Here is a 12820-nt window from a genome sequence, read left to right as displayed (position 1 = left end):
TCCCTTCCCTTCCCTTCCCTTCCCTTCCCTTCCCTTCCCTTCCCTTCCCTTCCCTTCCCTTCCCTTCCCTTCCCTTCCCTTCCCTTCCCTTCCCTTCCCGCTTGGCTGCCCTCGGAGGGCAGCGATGGGGCAGCGATGGGGCAGGGCAGGGAGGCAGCTCTGGAAGTTTCTCTCACCGAGATGACGGACGGCATCTGCACGGCGGGGCCGGGCAGCACGGGCACGGTCTGCCCGTTGGCGAGCTGCACCACGAGCGGGAGGGAGCCGCCGGGAGACCTGCAAAAATCCAACTCTGCAGCTCTGCAGCCCTGCCCGGGGCTGGCAGCCTGGAGGCCACGCTCCAGAGGCACCAAACATGGCCTGAGACAAGCCCTGAGACATCCCTGAGCCATCCCAGAGCCAGAGACAATCCCAGATACAATCCCTGAGCCAGAGACAATCCCAGATACAATCCCTGAGCCATCCCAGACCCAGAGACAATCCCTGAGCCATCCCAGATCCAGAGACAATCCCTGAGCCATCCCAGACCCAGAGACAATCCCTGAGACAATCCCAGAGACAATCCCAAGCCATCCCAGCTCCCAGCACAATCCCTGGCACAATCCCTGAGCCCTCCCTGCTCCTGAGACCATCCCAGACACCATCCCAGCCCCATGCTCTGAGCAGTCCCAGCCATCCCAGCCCCGACACATTCCCCAGCAGCAGCCAGCGCCGTGCTGAGCTCGGGGGGCTCTTCCATCTCTCCCACGGTGAGTTTTGCCTCGTTTCATCGAGTTCTGCCTCGTTTCCTCACTGCAGGACAATCAGTTCCTGCTTCCCACCGTGCCGTGGCAGCCGGAGCGTGACTGACAGCGGTGACAGCGGTGACAGCGGTGACAGCGGTGACAGCGGTGACAGCCGTGACAGCGCCAGGCCCCGCCGGGGCAGCTCCTCCAGGGAATTCCCTGGGCTGGAACTCCCTGGGGACGGAATTCCGGGATTCCAGCCCCTACTCACCCCAGCTGTCTGTTGGAGGGGGGCGCCTGGGTGATGACGGAGGTGGGGGACGGCAGCGTGGGGTGCAGGGGCTCGTAGCCCCCCAGGTGCAGCGGCAGCGAGCCCGGCCGCACGATGGTGGGCGTGGGCGTGGAGAGGATCACGGGCCTGGAGGGGCTCTCCTGCGGGGCAGAACACACAACGGGGGCTGCTGACCGCTGCTGCCCGGCCCTGCCTCCTGCAGGCTCCAGAACTCGGCACGGGAGTTCATCCGGCACGGGAATTCATCCGGCACGGAAACCCGGGGCAGCGCGTCACCCCGGGCACGCGGCGAGGAGGGGACGGGCTCCAGCCCCTCATTTTGGGGTGTTTTAGAGCTCCAGCCCCTCATTTTGGGGTGCTGGAGAGGGGGGTGAAGCTCCAGCTCCTCATTTTGGCGTGTTTTAGAGCTCCAGCCCCTCATTTTGGGGTGCTGGAGAGGGAGGTGAAGCTCCAGCCCCTCAGCTCAGGGTGCTGGAGAGGGGGGTGAAGCTGCAGCCCTTCATTTTGGGGTGTTTTAGAGTTCCAGCCCCTCATTTTGGGGTATCTTAGAGCTCCAGCCCCTCCATTCAGGAAGTTTTGGAAGCTCCAGCCTCTCCATTTGGGGTGCTTTAGAAAGGGGTGATTCTCCAGCCCCTCTGCCTGTCCCTTCAGTGGCCCAACTCGGGCCCCAAAAAGCCCAACTCAGGCCCCAAAAAGCCCAGCTCAGGCCCCAAAAACCCCAACTCAGGCCCCAAAAAGCCCAGCTCGGGCCCCAAAAAGCCCAACTCTGGCCCCAAAAAGCCCAACTCGGGCCCCAAAAAGCCCAGCTGGGTGTCCCCGGGCAGTGTCCCTCAGCAGCCCGGGACAGGGCACTGCCCCACCTTGTCCTTGCGCGGGGGCGAGCGCGGCCGTGGCGCGGGACTGTCCGGCGGGGACGAGTCCACCTCCACCGGCTCCTCCTCCTTGATCTTCATGTCCGGCGTGGGGGGCAGAGACATGTCCAGGGCCCCCGGGCTCTGCGGGACGGGAGGGACAGTCAGACCGGGGGGGACAGACAGACCTGGGGGGACAGAGAGACCTGGGGGGGACAGAGAGATCTGGGGGGACAGAGAGATCTGGGGGGGACAGAGAGATCTGGGGGGGACAGAGAGATCTGGGGGGACAGAGAGACCTGGGGGGGACAGAGAGACCTGGGGGGGACAGAGAGATCTGGGGGGACAGACTGGAAGCACAGACAGCTGTGGAAGGACAGACAGACTGGAAGCACAGACAGACTGGAAGCACAGACAGACTGGAAGCACAGCCAGCTCTGGAAGGACAGACAGACTGGAAGGACAGACAGACTGGAAGCACAGACAGACTGGAAGCACAGACAGACTGGAAGCACAGCCAGCTCTGGAAGGACAGACAGACTGGAAGGACAGAGACTGGAAGGACAGACAGCTCTGGAAGGACAGACAGACTGGAAGGACAGACAGACTGGAAGCACAGACAGACTGGAAGGACAGACAGCTCTGGAAGGACAGACTGGAAGGACAGACAGATTGGAAGCACAGCCAGCTGCAGGAGGAGCTCCCATCTCGCACTGCCCGTGAAACAATCGCTGCTCCCGCTCAGAGCTCGGGCTGGCAGCTCGTGCCAAACCATTCCCGGTTATTTCCTCTGCAGCAGCACCGGGAGCCCGAGGCTGCATCAGGCCCGGCTGCAGCCCCGGCAGGAGCAGCAGCCCCGGCAGCAGCAGTTTGAGGCTCCTCCACGGGCTCTTTTTGGGATTTCTGGGTACAAAAAGGGCCCTGCTACGGAGAACAGGTACCCAGCCAAATGCCTGCGAGTTACAGGAGGCACTTGCATTCACAGCACAGCTGTAAAACATTGTATAAATCAACCTGAATTATTTTATTGCCCGATTATCAAAAGCAAACAAAGAGCCATGCAAGTTATTAAACATCTATGAGCGCCCCATTAAAATAAAACCCAACCATATGCCTGCACTTGGCCACTTGCCACCACCCTGGATCCAGCCACGTGCCCGGCGGAACCAGGCTGGGCACGGGAAGGGCAGGGGGACAAGGAGGGGACAGCTCAAGTGAGGGGTCAGCGGCCCCGTCCCACACCTGCGGGGAGGGCGCGGCAGGGCGGGGATGCTGCTCCAGACCCTGCAAATCACCCGCCCCTCCTCCAGTCCACGCTGGGGAAACTGGCCCTAAACCACCCCGACAGCAGCTTGGCCAGGCTGGTCTCCATCCATCCTGGTGCCATCCGTCCATCTTTCCATCCCTCTGTGCATCCATCCATCCATCCATCATCCATCCATCCCTCATCCATCCATCCCTCCATCCATCCCTTATCTATCCATCCATCCATCCATCCATCCATCCATCCATCCATCCCTCATCCATCCATCCCTCATCCATCCATCCCTCCATCCATCCATCCATCCCTCCATCCATCCTGGTGCCATCCGTCCATCTTTCCATCCATTCATCCATCCATCCATCCATCCATCCATCCATCCATCCATCCATCCATCCATCCCAGCAGTAAAAAGGTGAATGTGGATGGTTTAAAGGGGGACACAGCTCCAGCCCCTCAGTTTTGGGGTGTTTTAGGGGTGGATGCAGCTCCAGCCCCTCAGTTTTGGGTATTTTGGAGCTCCAGCCCCTCATTTGGGGGATTTCGGAGCTCCAGCCCCTCATTTTGGGGGATTTCCTTCGGAGAGGCCGCAGCTCCAGCCGCTGCCGGCTCCCCGGGCGACTCTGCAATCTCTGTTTCCCCGTTTTCCCCTTTCCCCCTTTCCCCATTTCCCCATTTCCCCATTTTCCCCCTTTCCCCCTTTCCCCATTTCCCCATTTCCCCGTTTCCCCATTTCCCCGTTTCCCTGCCCGCTCAGAGCCGCTGCCGGGGATCACAAAGAGCGGGATTAACATGCAGAGGCAGCAGCAGCAGCAGCAGCAGAGCAGCAGCAGCAGCAGCAGCAGCAGCAGCAGCAGCAGCAGCAGCAGCAGCAGCAGCAGCGGCAGCAGCAGCAGCAGCAGCAGCAGCAGCAGCAGCAGCAGCGGCAGCAGCAGCAGCAGCAGCAGCGGCAGCAGCAGCAGCAGCGGCAGCAGCAGCAGCAGCAGCAGCAGCAGCAGCAGCAGCAGCAGCAGCGCTGTGAGCCCTTAAAGCCCCCCCGGGGAAGCTCCCGCTGCGCCCCGGCTTTAATTAACGGCGCCGGAGCGAGACCACCCCGGCTAAGGGGAGGACAAACACAGCTCTGGTTCTGGGAGTCAGCTCCGGCCAGCCCAAAGGCCGAGGAGTATTTCGGAATAATAATCCATTTCTGAGGAATATTTCGGAATAATTCCTGAGGAATATTTCGGAATAATAATTAATTCCTGAGGAATGTTTCAGAATGATTTCCGAGGACTATTTAGGCCGAGGCACGCTAAAGCCAGTCCCGGCAGCACAGCCCGGGGCCGCGGGGCTGGCTGGGCTCCCCGGGGCTGCTCCTGCCTCCGTTCCCTTCCCATCCGGGGATGCTCCTGCCTCCGTTCCCTTCCCATCCCCGGCTGCTCCTGCCTCCATTCCCTTCCCTTCCATCCCTTCTCTTCCCTTCCCTTTCCCAGCTGCTCCTGCCTCGTTCCCTTCCCTTCCATTCCCTTCCCTTCTTTCCCGGCTGCTCCTGCCTCCATTCCCTTCCCTTCCTGGGGCTGCTCCTGCCTCTGTTCCCTTCTCGGGGCTGCTCCTGCCTCCATTCCCTTCCCTTCCATCCGTTCCCATCCGGGGATGCTCCTGCCTCCATTCCCTTCCCTTCCACCCCTTCCCTTCCCCTCTTTCCCAGCTGCTCCTGCCTCTATTCCCTTCCCTTCCCTTCCATCCCTTCCCTTTCCCAGCTGCTCCTGCCTCCATTCCCTTCCCTTCCATCCCTTCCCTTCCCTTCTATTCCCTTCCATCCCTTCCATTCCCTTCCCTTCCATCCCTTCCCTTTCCCAGCTGCTCCTGCCTCCATTCCCTTCCCTTCCATCCCTTCCCTTCCCTTTCCAGGGCTGCTCCTGCCTCCATTCCCTTCCCATCTGGGGCTGCTCCTGCCTCCATTCCCTTCCATCCCTTCCATCCCATCCCTTCCATCCCTTCCATCCCATCCCTCCCCTCCCTCTCCCTTTCCCTCCCTGCCTGCTCCCCTCTCAGAACAAAGGGCAGGAGCCTTTGCCGCAGCCGCATACCAATGAGAGAGATCAATTTCGGTTTAAAGAGCCCGTTATTGGCGACGGGGGGTGGCGGGGGGAGCGGCTGGGAAGGCAGGTTTCAGTTTTAATTCTGAATTCCTCCGTTCCCCATCTCGGGAAGATTTACGCGGCTCGGCTCCCGCAGTTTATTTCCGAGCAGCGCCGCTGACTGCGAGCGTATGCGCGGACATCGATCAATTTAGCAAATGTATGTGCCAGGCTGAGCCCGGCACGCATCTGCCGCGCTCCCACCGGCCAGCGGGAGGGGCCGGGGGCTGCAAATGGCCTTAATTAGCTGCTTGCTGATGAGCTCCCCGTGTCCTTCAGCCCCTGCGCTCGGGCTGCGGGGGCAGCCGGCATGGATGGCGCTGGGTGGGAGCTCTTTGTTAGCCGAAAGCGGCTCTTTTCCACCCAGCCCCTGCCGGCTCTCAGCCCCGAGGGGGCTCTGCTGCCATCCCTGCAGCTCCTTCCCCGGCTATCAGGTGTTGGGGTACTCCCCCTCTCTATTTTCTGCCCTTTTTCCGAGTGCAAAGCCAAAGCAATAATGAACGGTTCAATCTGCTCTCTCAGGCCTCGGATCGGGGTGGGGGAAAAGCAGCCAGAGCCACGCGAGTTCCCAAAACAAGACCCCACACGCCAGTAAATTCCACCCCGGGGGCTGTGCCTTGCACGGGAGCGCTCCCCGGCCCCTCCCAGTGCTCCCAGTGCTCCCAGTGCTCCCAGTGCCGCCTCTTGCCTTTTTCTCATCATCCTCAGCCGCTTTCTTGAACTCGTGCTCGAAGGAGCTGGCCAGCTCGTTGAAGAGTCCCACCTCCTCACAGTTCTTCAGGAACCGCGTCGGGGTCGGGGTCTGATCTGCTTGGGGTGGGAACACCGAGAATTGGTCAGGGAGAGGCCAAAACCCCATTTCACATCCCAGTCCTGCACTGGGGAGCGCTGGGGACGAGGGTGTCACCCGGGGACAGCCAGGACACCTCGGAACCACCATTCCCTGCCGGGCTTGTTTCTCCGGGGTTTAGAGGAATAATCACCGGAGGGAGAGGATTTCTGCCAATTCCTGGCTGTGGGATTCCCGTCCCTCCCACCCCGGGCTCGGCCCGTCCTCAGCTGGACAAGGAGAGGGAAAACCGGGAGTGGGATCTCCCTGAAAGGAGGGATGAGAGGGGAGAGCAGCCCCAGGGCCGGGCAGAGCCTCTCCCCTTCCCGTGCCAGCTCCAATCCCACAGTGATTCCCTGGGAATTCTCCCTTCCCGTGCCAGCTCCAATCCCAAAGAGATTCCTGGGAATTCTCCCTTCCCTGTGCCAGCTCCAATCCCAGAGTGATTCCCTGGGAATTCTCCCTTCCCTGTGCCAATTCCCAATCCCACAGTGATTCCCTGGGAATTCTCCTCTCCCCATGCCAGCTCCAATCCCAAAGTGATTCCCTGGGAATTCTCCTCTCCCCATGCCAGCTCCAATCCCAAAGTGATTCCCTGGGAATTCTCCTCTCCCCATGCCAGCTCCAATCCCAGAGTGATTCCCTGGGAATTCTCCCCTCCCTGTGCCAGCTCCAATCCCACAGTGATTCCCTGGGAATTCTCCCCTCCCTGTGCCAGCTCCAATCCCAGAGTGATTCCCTGGGAATTCTCCCCTCCCTGTGCCAGCTCCAATCCCAAACTGATTCCCTGGGAATTCTCCCCTCCCTGTGCCAATTCCCAATCCCACAGCGATTCCCTGGGAATTCTCCCCTCCCTGTGCCAATTCCCAATCCCACAGTGATTCCCTGGGAATTCTCCCCTCCCTGTGCCAGCTCCAATCCCAAAGTGATTCCCTGGGAATTCTCCCCTCCCTGTGCCAATTCCCAATCCCACAGCGATTCCCTGGGAATTCTCCCCTCCCAGGGAGGGAGGGAGCAACAAATCCCAGAGACAAAATGATCCCAAAAAAATCCCAGAGACAAAATGGTCCCAAAAAAATCCCAGAGATAAAATGGTCCCAAAAAAATCCCAGAGACAGAACGGTCCCAAAAAACCTCAGAGAAAAAATGGTCCCGAAAAGCATCCCAGAGATAAAATGGTCCCAAAAAATCCCAGAGACAAAATGATCCCAAAAAAATCCTAGAGACAAAATGGTCCCCAAAAAAATCCCAGAGACAAAATGGTGGCTCAGAAAAATCCCAGAGACAAAATGATTTAAAAAAAAAGAATCCCAGAGACAAAATGGTTCCAGAGACAAAATGATCCAAAAAAAAAAAAAAAAAAGTAAAATAAAATCCCAGAGACAAAATGGTCCCAAAAAATCCCAGGGACAAAATGGTGGCTCAGAGAAACGCGGGATAAATGGCATTTCAGGCAGTAAGGGCCCAGATCTCACTGCTCAAAGCCAGCAGGTTTTACAGCCCCGTCTGTGTCAGGCACGCCAGGCCCACGCTGGTTTTGGGGGGTTTAGCTGGTCCTGGAATGGCCATGGAGAAATTGGGTTTGTTTGGGGTTTTTTTGTGTTTTACCCCTGAATGTCAGGGTGACCTTGTTCCTCGGCTCCTGAAGCGTTCCATCCCCTCACGCTTTGCCAGGGGGAGAAATTCGGAAAATCCCCGCTGGGAATGAGCTGGGAATGAGCTCTGCCCCGGGAGCAGCTGCAGCCACAGCCACGATTCCCCCAAACCTCGGGAAGGCAGCGGAGCTCCCGTCCCACAGCCACGATTCCCCCAAACCCTCGGGAAGGCAGCGGAGCTCCCGTCCCACAGCCACAATTCCCCCAAACCCTCGGGAAGGCAGCGGAGCTCCCGTCCCACAGCCACAATTCCCCCAAACCCTCGGGAAGGCAGCGGAGCTCCCGTCCCGCCTCGGCCCCGGATTTGGGCTGGAGGAAACGGGACAGAGGGGCCAGAGTCCCACTGCAGCTCTGCTCTCCCCAAAAACCCTCCGGGCAGCGTGTGCCCCTCCTCGCCCTCGGGGACACAAAAGGGACACAGAAAAGGGGCAGGAGGGGCTCCGGGGGTCTCTCTGCTCTCACATCTGGGGGGTTTGGGTCCCCCAGTCCTGCAGTGCCCCGGCGCTGTGGGAGCTCCTCGCTGGGGCTTTAATTTATTAACTGCAGCTTCCTAAAGGCTCGGGAGAATTGACACCTGGGCTGAGAGGGGAAGCTGCTCTGTCAGGTTGGGTTCATCGTCCTCAAAGCACACGCAGAGACGTGAAAGCCCTTCTGGCCATAAATCCTCCAGCCTTTAATAAAAAACGGCGAGAGCTTAAAAAAAAAATTTAAAAAAAAAAAACCCACCCAAACCCCACAAAACCTGATACTACCATAAAAAAAAAAAAAAAAAGAAAAAACTTGGAAGCCTGTGGCTTTCCTCTCGCCCTGATTAAATGCAGATCACAGGAGGGTTTATGGGCTTTGCAGTGCATCTGGTGCCTGGCATCAATCTTGGCGGGCCTGGCCGGGCACATACCTGCGATGATGACGGAGTCGGTGCGAGCGGGGCCGAATTTCAATGTCATCTCGTGCTTGTGTTTATGGACCGCCAGGTGGTCCTCGTTTGTGAACCTCTGAAACGAAACCGTTTAGAAAATGGGGCATAAATGCGCCTGTGTTTTACCGTCCTGCCCCGGCGGCGGCGGGAGGCGGCGGATGGGGGGATCGGTGGGGTGGGAGAGGGGGACGGGGCTGGGGGAGAGAGAGGGGGAAAGGGATGTGGGAGAGGGGGACAGGGATGTGGGAGCGGGGACAGGGATGTGGGAGCAGGGAATGGGGCTGGGTGAGCAGGGACAGGGATGTGGGGACAGGGACAGGGATGTGGGAACAGGGACAGGGATGTGGGGACAGGGACAGGGATGTGGGAACAAGGATAGGGATGTGGGGACAGGGATGGGGATGTGGGGACAGGGATGGGGATGTGGGAACAGGGACAGGGATGTGGGGACAGGGATGTGGGAACAGGGATGTGGGAGCAGGGACGGGGATGTGGGAGCAGGAACAGGGATGTGGGAGCAGGAACAGGGATTTGGGAGCAGGGACAGAGCTCTGGGAACACGGACAGGCTGTGGGAGCAGGGACAGGGATGTGGGAGCATGGACAGGGATGTGGGAGAAGGGACAGGGATGTGGGGACAGGGATGTGGGAGCAGGGATGTGGGAACAGGGACAGAGCTCTGGGAGCACGGACAGGCTGTGGGAGCACAGGTGGCAGAGGGAAAAGCCTCTGTAAGGATTCTGCAGGGTGGGGGCCAAGGATTTTCCATAATCTGGTTTTTAGGTGATGGAGCGAGGCAGCAGCTGCAGCTGATGGAAATGCACGGAAATTAACTCTGGATCCCAAAATTCCCACTCTACTGCTGGCTGAGGAAGAGGGGAATTTGGTGCAGTTGGGGCAACTTTTCCTGCCTCAGTGGAGCGAGGCAGGGCCAGCCCCGGATTCAGCTCCTGAGTTTTTATGGAGCGAGGGAGGGGAGCATCTGCCCCCCCCAAAATCCCACCTGCAGGACGGACCCCATCCCTCAGGGAGGCTGGAATCCCGCTGGGGGGCTGTGGGCTGGCTGTGGGGCCGGGAAAGGCAGACAAAGGCAGGAGGGAGGGGGAGCGAGGCAGGGACGGGTTAAAGCACAGCCCCATAAAGCCCAGGATGGATTGTGTCTCTCCTAATAGACTGCGACAAACGGGCCGGGCTCTGGGCTCCGCAGCGCTCTGTGCAGGAAAACGCTGCAGCTGCAGCAGCAGCAGAGCAGCAGAGCTGCAGCAGCGGCGCATCCCTGCCCCTTTCCCTTCCTCGCCTCCCCCTCCCGAGAGTCCCAGCCCGAACCCACCCAGAGCCCCCCACTCCCGTGGGGCTGCTGCACCCGGCTGGGGCCTCGCCGGGGCTTTACTGATGGCTCCGCTCTTTGAGCAAATAAATCAATAAATCTGCATTTCCCAGCCGAGCACGGAGGGGACAATCCCTCGGTGGTAGGGACAATCCCTCGGTGGCACTGGGGGACAATCCCTCCTCTCAGTGGCACTGGGGGACAATCCCTCGGTGGTGGGGACAATCCCTCGGTGTCAGGGGACAATTCCTACCCTCAGTGGCAGGGGATAATCCCTCGGTCTCTCCTCTCAGTGGCAGGGACAACCCCTCGGTGTCAGGGGACAATTCCCACCCTCGGCTGGCAGGGGACAACCCCTCGGTGTCAGGGGACCCCAAAACCTGGGTTGTCCCCCCCAGCTCCTCCTTCCCCGGGCTCAAGGACACGGGGGTCACCCCGAGTGTCCCCCAAACCCGCCCGGCGCTCGCTCGTGCTTTGGGCTCGGCTGCACAGAAACCAGAGCCGCGGGAGAAGAGCCGAGAGGGATTTTTGGGGGGTTTTTCCTGCCTGTGGAACTCCGGGAACAGACTGAACCCCAGCTCCGAAACCGAACCTTAAATAAACCTTAAATAAACCTTAAATAAACCCGAAATGAACCCTCCCGCCAGCTCGCCACGATCTGCCTGATCTGGGCATTCTTCTCCTCCCGCAGCTCCGCTCCAGCCTCCATAAACGCTTTTTGTTTTGTCCGAGGAGCCCCGAAACGCTCTGAACTGAACAAAGGAGCGGCGAGAGAGAGAGCGAGGGGGAACTCGGGAATTATTCGGGAATTATTCGGGAATTATTCAGGAATTCGGTCCCGCAGCACCCCGGCCGAGGGGCCCTGCAGCGGAAGGGACACCCCCACTTTTCCACGGTTTTGGGCCCCAAAATTCCTGGGTTTTATGGAATTGAGCCCCAAAATTCCTGGGTTTTACGGAATTCGGCCGCCCGCGGCGGGACCCTGCTGGGATGGGGTGAAGCGAGAGAAACAAACCCGCTTTTTGTGCGGGCTTGGGATGAATATTTAGCAGGCGGGCGGCGTCGGAAATCTGAGCACCTGAGACGGGAGTGGGGGGGAAAATGAAAAAGAAGAAAATTCCCAATTCTCCCGCTCCGCTTTGTGCTAAATAAATGTGATTTTTGGGTCAGGGAGGGAAGAGCGGGAGGTGCACAGCGGGGTCGTGTCTCTCCCACCAGCCCCAGCCCGGCCTCGCCAACGCCAGGTTTATTTTAATCTTTCATTTTCCTTCATTGCCGGATTTTTTTTTTTTCCCTAATTTTTTTTTTTTCCCCGGCACTTTGGGTGCGTCGGGCGCGCGTTACAGCTCTATTTAACATCTTTATGTGGGCTCACAGCTCGGGAGCTCTCTCCTTCCCCGCGCAGAAATGCTCACAGACACAATATATCTTTCTGCACACATTTCCAAACGCCGAAACCCAGAGGCTGAGTCTGGCACTCGGGCTCTAAATCATGTCATTTTACACAGAGAGGGGAAGCAGAGGGGGAGAGGAGGGGGGAAGAGTAGGGAAAAAAATGGAATGAGTTAAAGCCACAGCGCTGGCTTTAATATTTAATCTCCTTCCATCAGCAGCTGACATACAGCAGGGTTATTTCAGCTGCTATTTTGCGGGTGTCGGAATTAAAAAGAAGATGTTGGCTGTAAAGTCTTTGGGGCGAGGGACAGGAGCAGGGCTGCCAGCGGCCCTCGGGGCTTTCCCGGGCTGGCAAAATTCGAAATTCGGTGTTTTCCCAGGCTGGGGCTGCCTCCTGTAGCCCCAAATTCGAAATTTGGTGTTTTCCCAGGCTGGGGCTGCAGGAGGCAACCCCAAATTCGAAATTCGGTGTTTTCCCAGGTTGGGGCTGCAGGAGGCAGCCCCAAATTCGAAATTCGGTGTTTTCCCCACGCAGCGCCGGGAGCTGTGGCTGGGGTGGGCCGGGCAGACCAGGACAGACCAGGACAGACCTGGACAAACCCAGACAGACCAGGACAGACCCGGACAGACCCAGGCTGGGCTGGACAAACCCAGACAGACCCGGACAGACCCAGGCTGGGCTGGACAAACCCAGACAGATCCGGACAGACCCGGGCAGACCCGGACAGACCCGAGCTGGGCTGGGCTGGACAAACCCAGACAGACCCAGACAGACCCGGGCAGACCCAGACAGACCTGGACAGACCCAGGCAGACCCGGACAGACCCAGGCAGACCCGGACAGACCAGAACAGACCAGGGCAGACCCAGGCAGATCCAGACAGACCCAGGCAGACCCAGGCAGACCAGGACAGACCCGGGCTAGGCTGGGCTGGACAGACCCGGACAGACCAGGGCAGACCCAGACAGACCAGAACAGACCAGGACAGACCCGGACAGACCCGGGCGAGCCCGCGGCAGCCGCAGCGCTCTGCAGGCGCCGGGGCCGCGGGCGTTCTCTCCCGACAGGCCGTGACAGCTCGGGGATGAATGCGCTCGTTTCCAGCCCTCGGTAACGGCACACGACGCTGCAGCTGCCGCCAGGCTGCGGCCGAGCCCCGGGCGGGCGGGACGGGATTTCTCCGCCCGTTTAACGAGCACGACACGAGGAACAAGGGCTCGCTTGGCTGCTCGGGGGTTTTCCTGCGTTTTGGAGAGCCGCTGTTTGGCGCGGGTGGGTGAGGCGAGCGCCCCGGGATGGGGGACGCTGGGGCAGGAGCTCCGCGGCAGCTCCGGATGGGTTTAACCCCGCCGGTGCCGCTGGGAGCCCGGCACCGAGCCGGGATTCCCGGGGGAACCGCGGGCTGTGGCTGCGGCAGCGCCGAGCTCAGCCGGGATCGCGGAATTAA

The 12820-nt window shown here is 59.6% G+C and overlaps 1 protein-coding gene across 6 annotated transcripts in view; it reads right to left on the bottom strand.

The window, feature by feature from the left end:
• LOC100219141 (cyclic AMP-dependent transcription factor ATF-7-like) overlaps positions 1-12820 on the bottom strand; it is a 48493-nt gene that overhangs the window by 5888 nt on the left and 29785 nt on the right. For all 6 annotated transcript variants that reach the window (XM_072919647.1, XM_072919651.1, XM_072919650.1 and 3 more), the window contains exons 3-7: positions 8632-8728; positions 5938-6056; positions 1878-2012; positions 997-1157; positions 177-276 (exon numbers count right to left, since the gene is read on the bottom strand). In XM_072919647.1, the coding sequence (XP_072775748.1) occupies positions 177-276; positions 997-1157; positions 1878-2012; positions 5938-6056; positions 8632-8728 (612 nt within the window). The remainder of the gene's footprint in view (positions 1-176; positions 277-996; positions 1158-1877; positions 2013-5937; positions 6057-8631; positions 8729-12820) is intronic.

This window comes from Taeniopygia guttata, chromosome 29 (assembly GCF_048771995.1).
Source record: "Taeniopygia guttata chromosome 29, bTaeGut7.mat, whole genome shotgun sequence".
In the NCBI taxonomy this organism is placed as follows: Eukaryota; Metazoa; Chordata; class Aves; order Passeriformes; family Estrildidae; genus Taeniopygia; species Taeniopygia guttata.
This window is presented reverse-complemented; position numbering and strand designations above follow the sequence as displayed.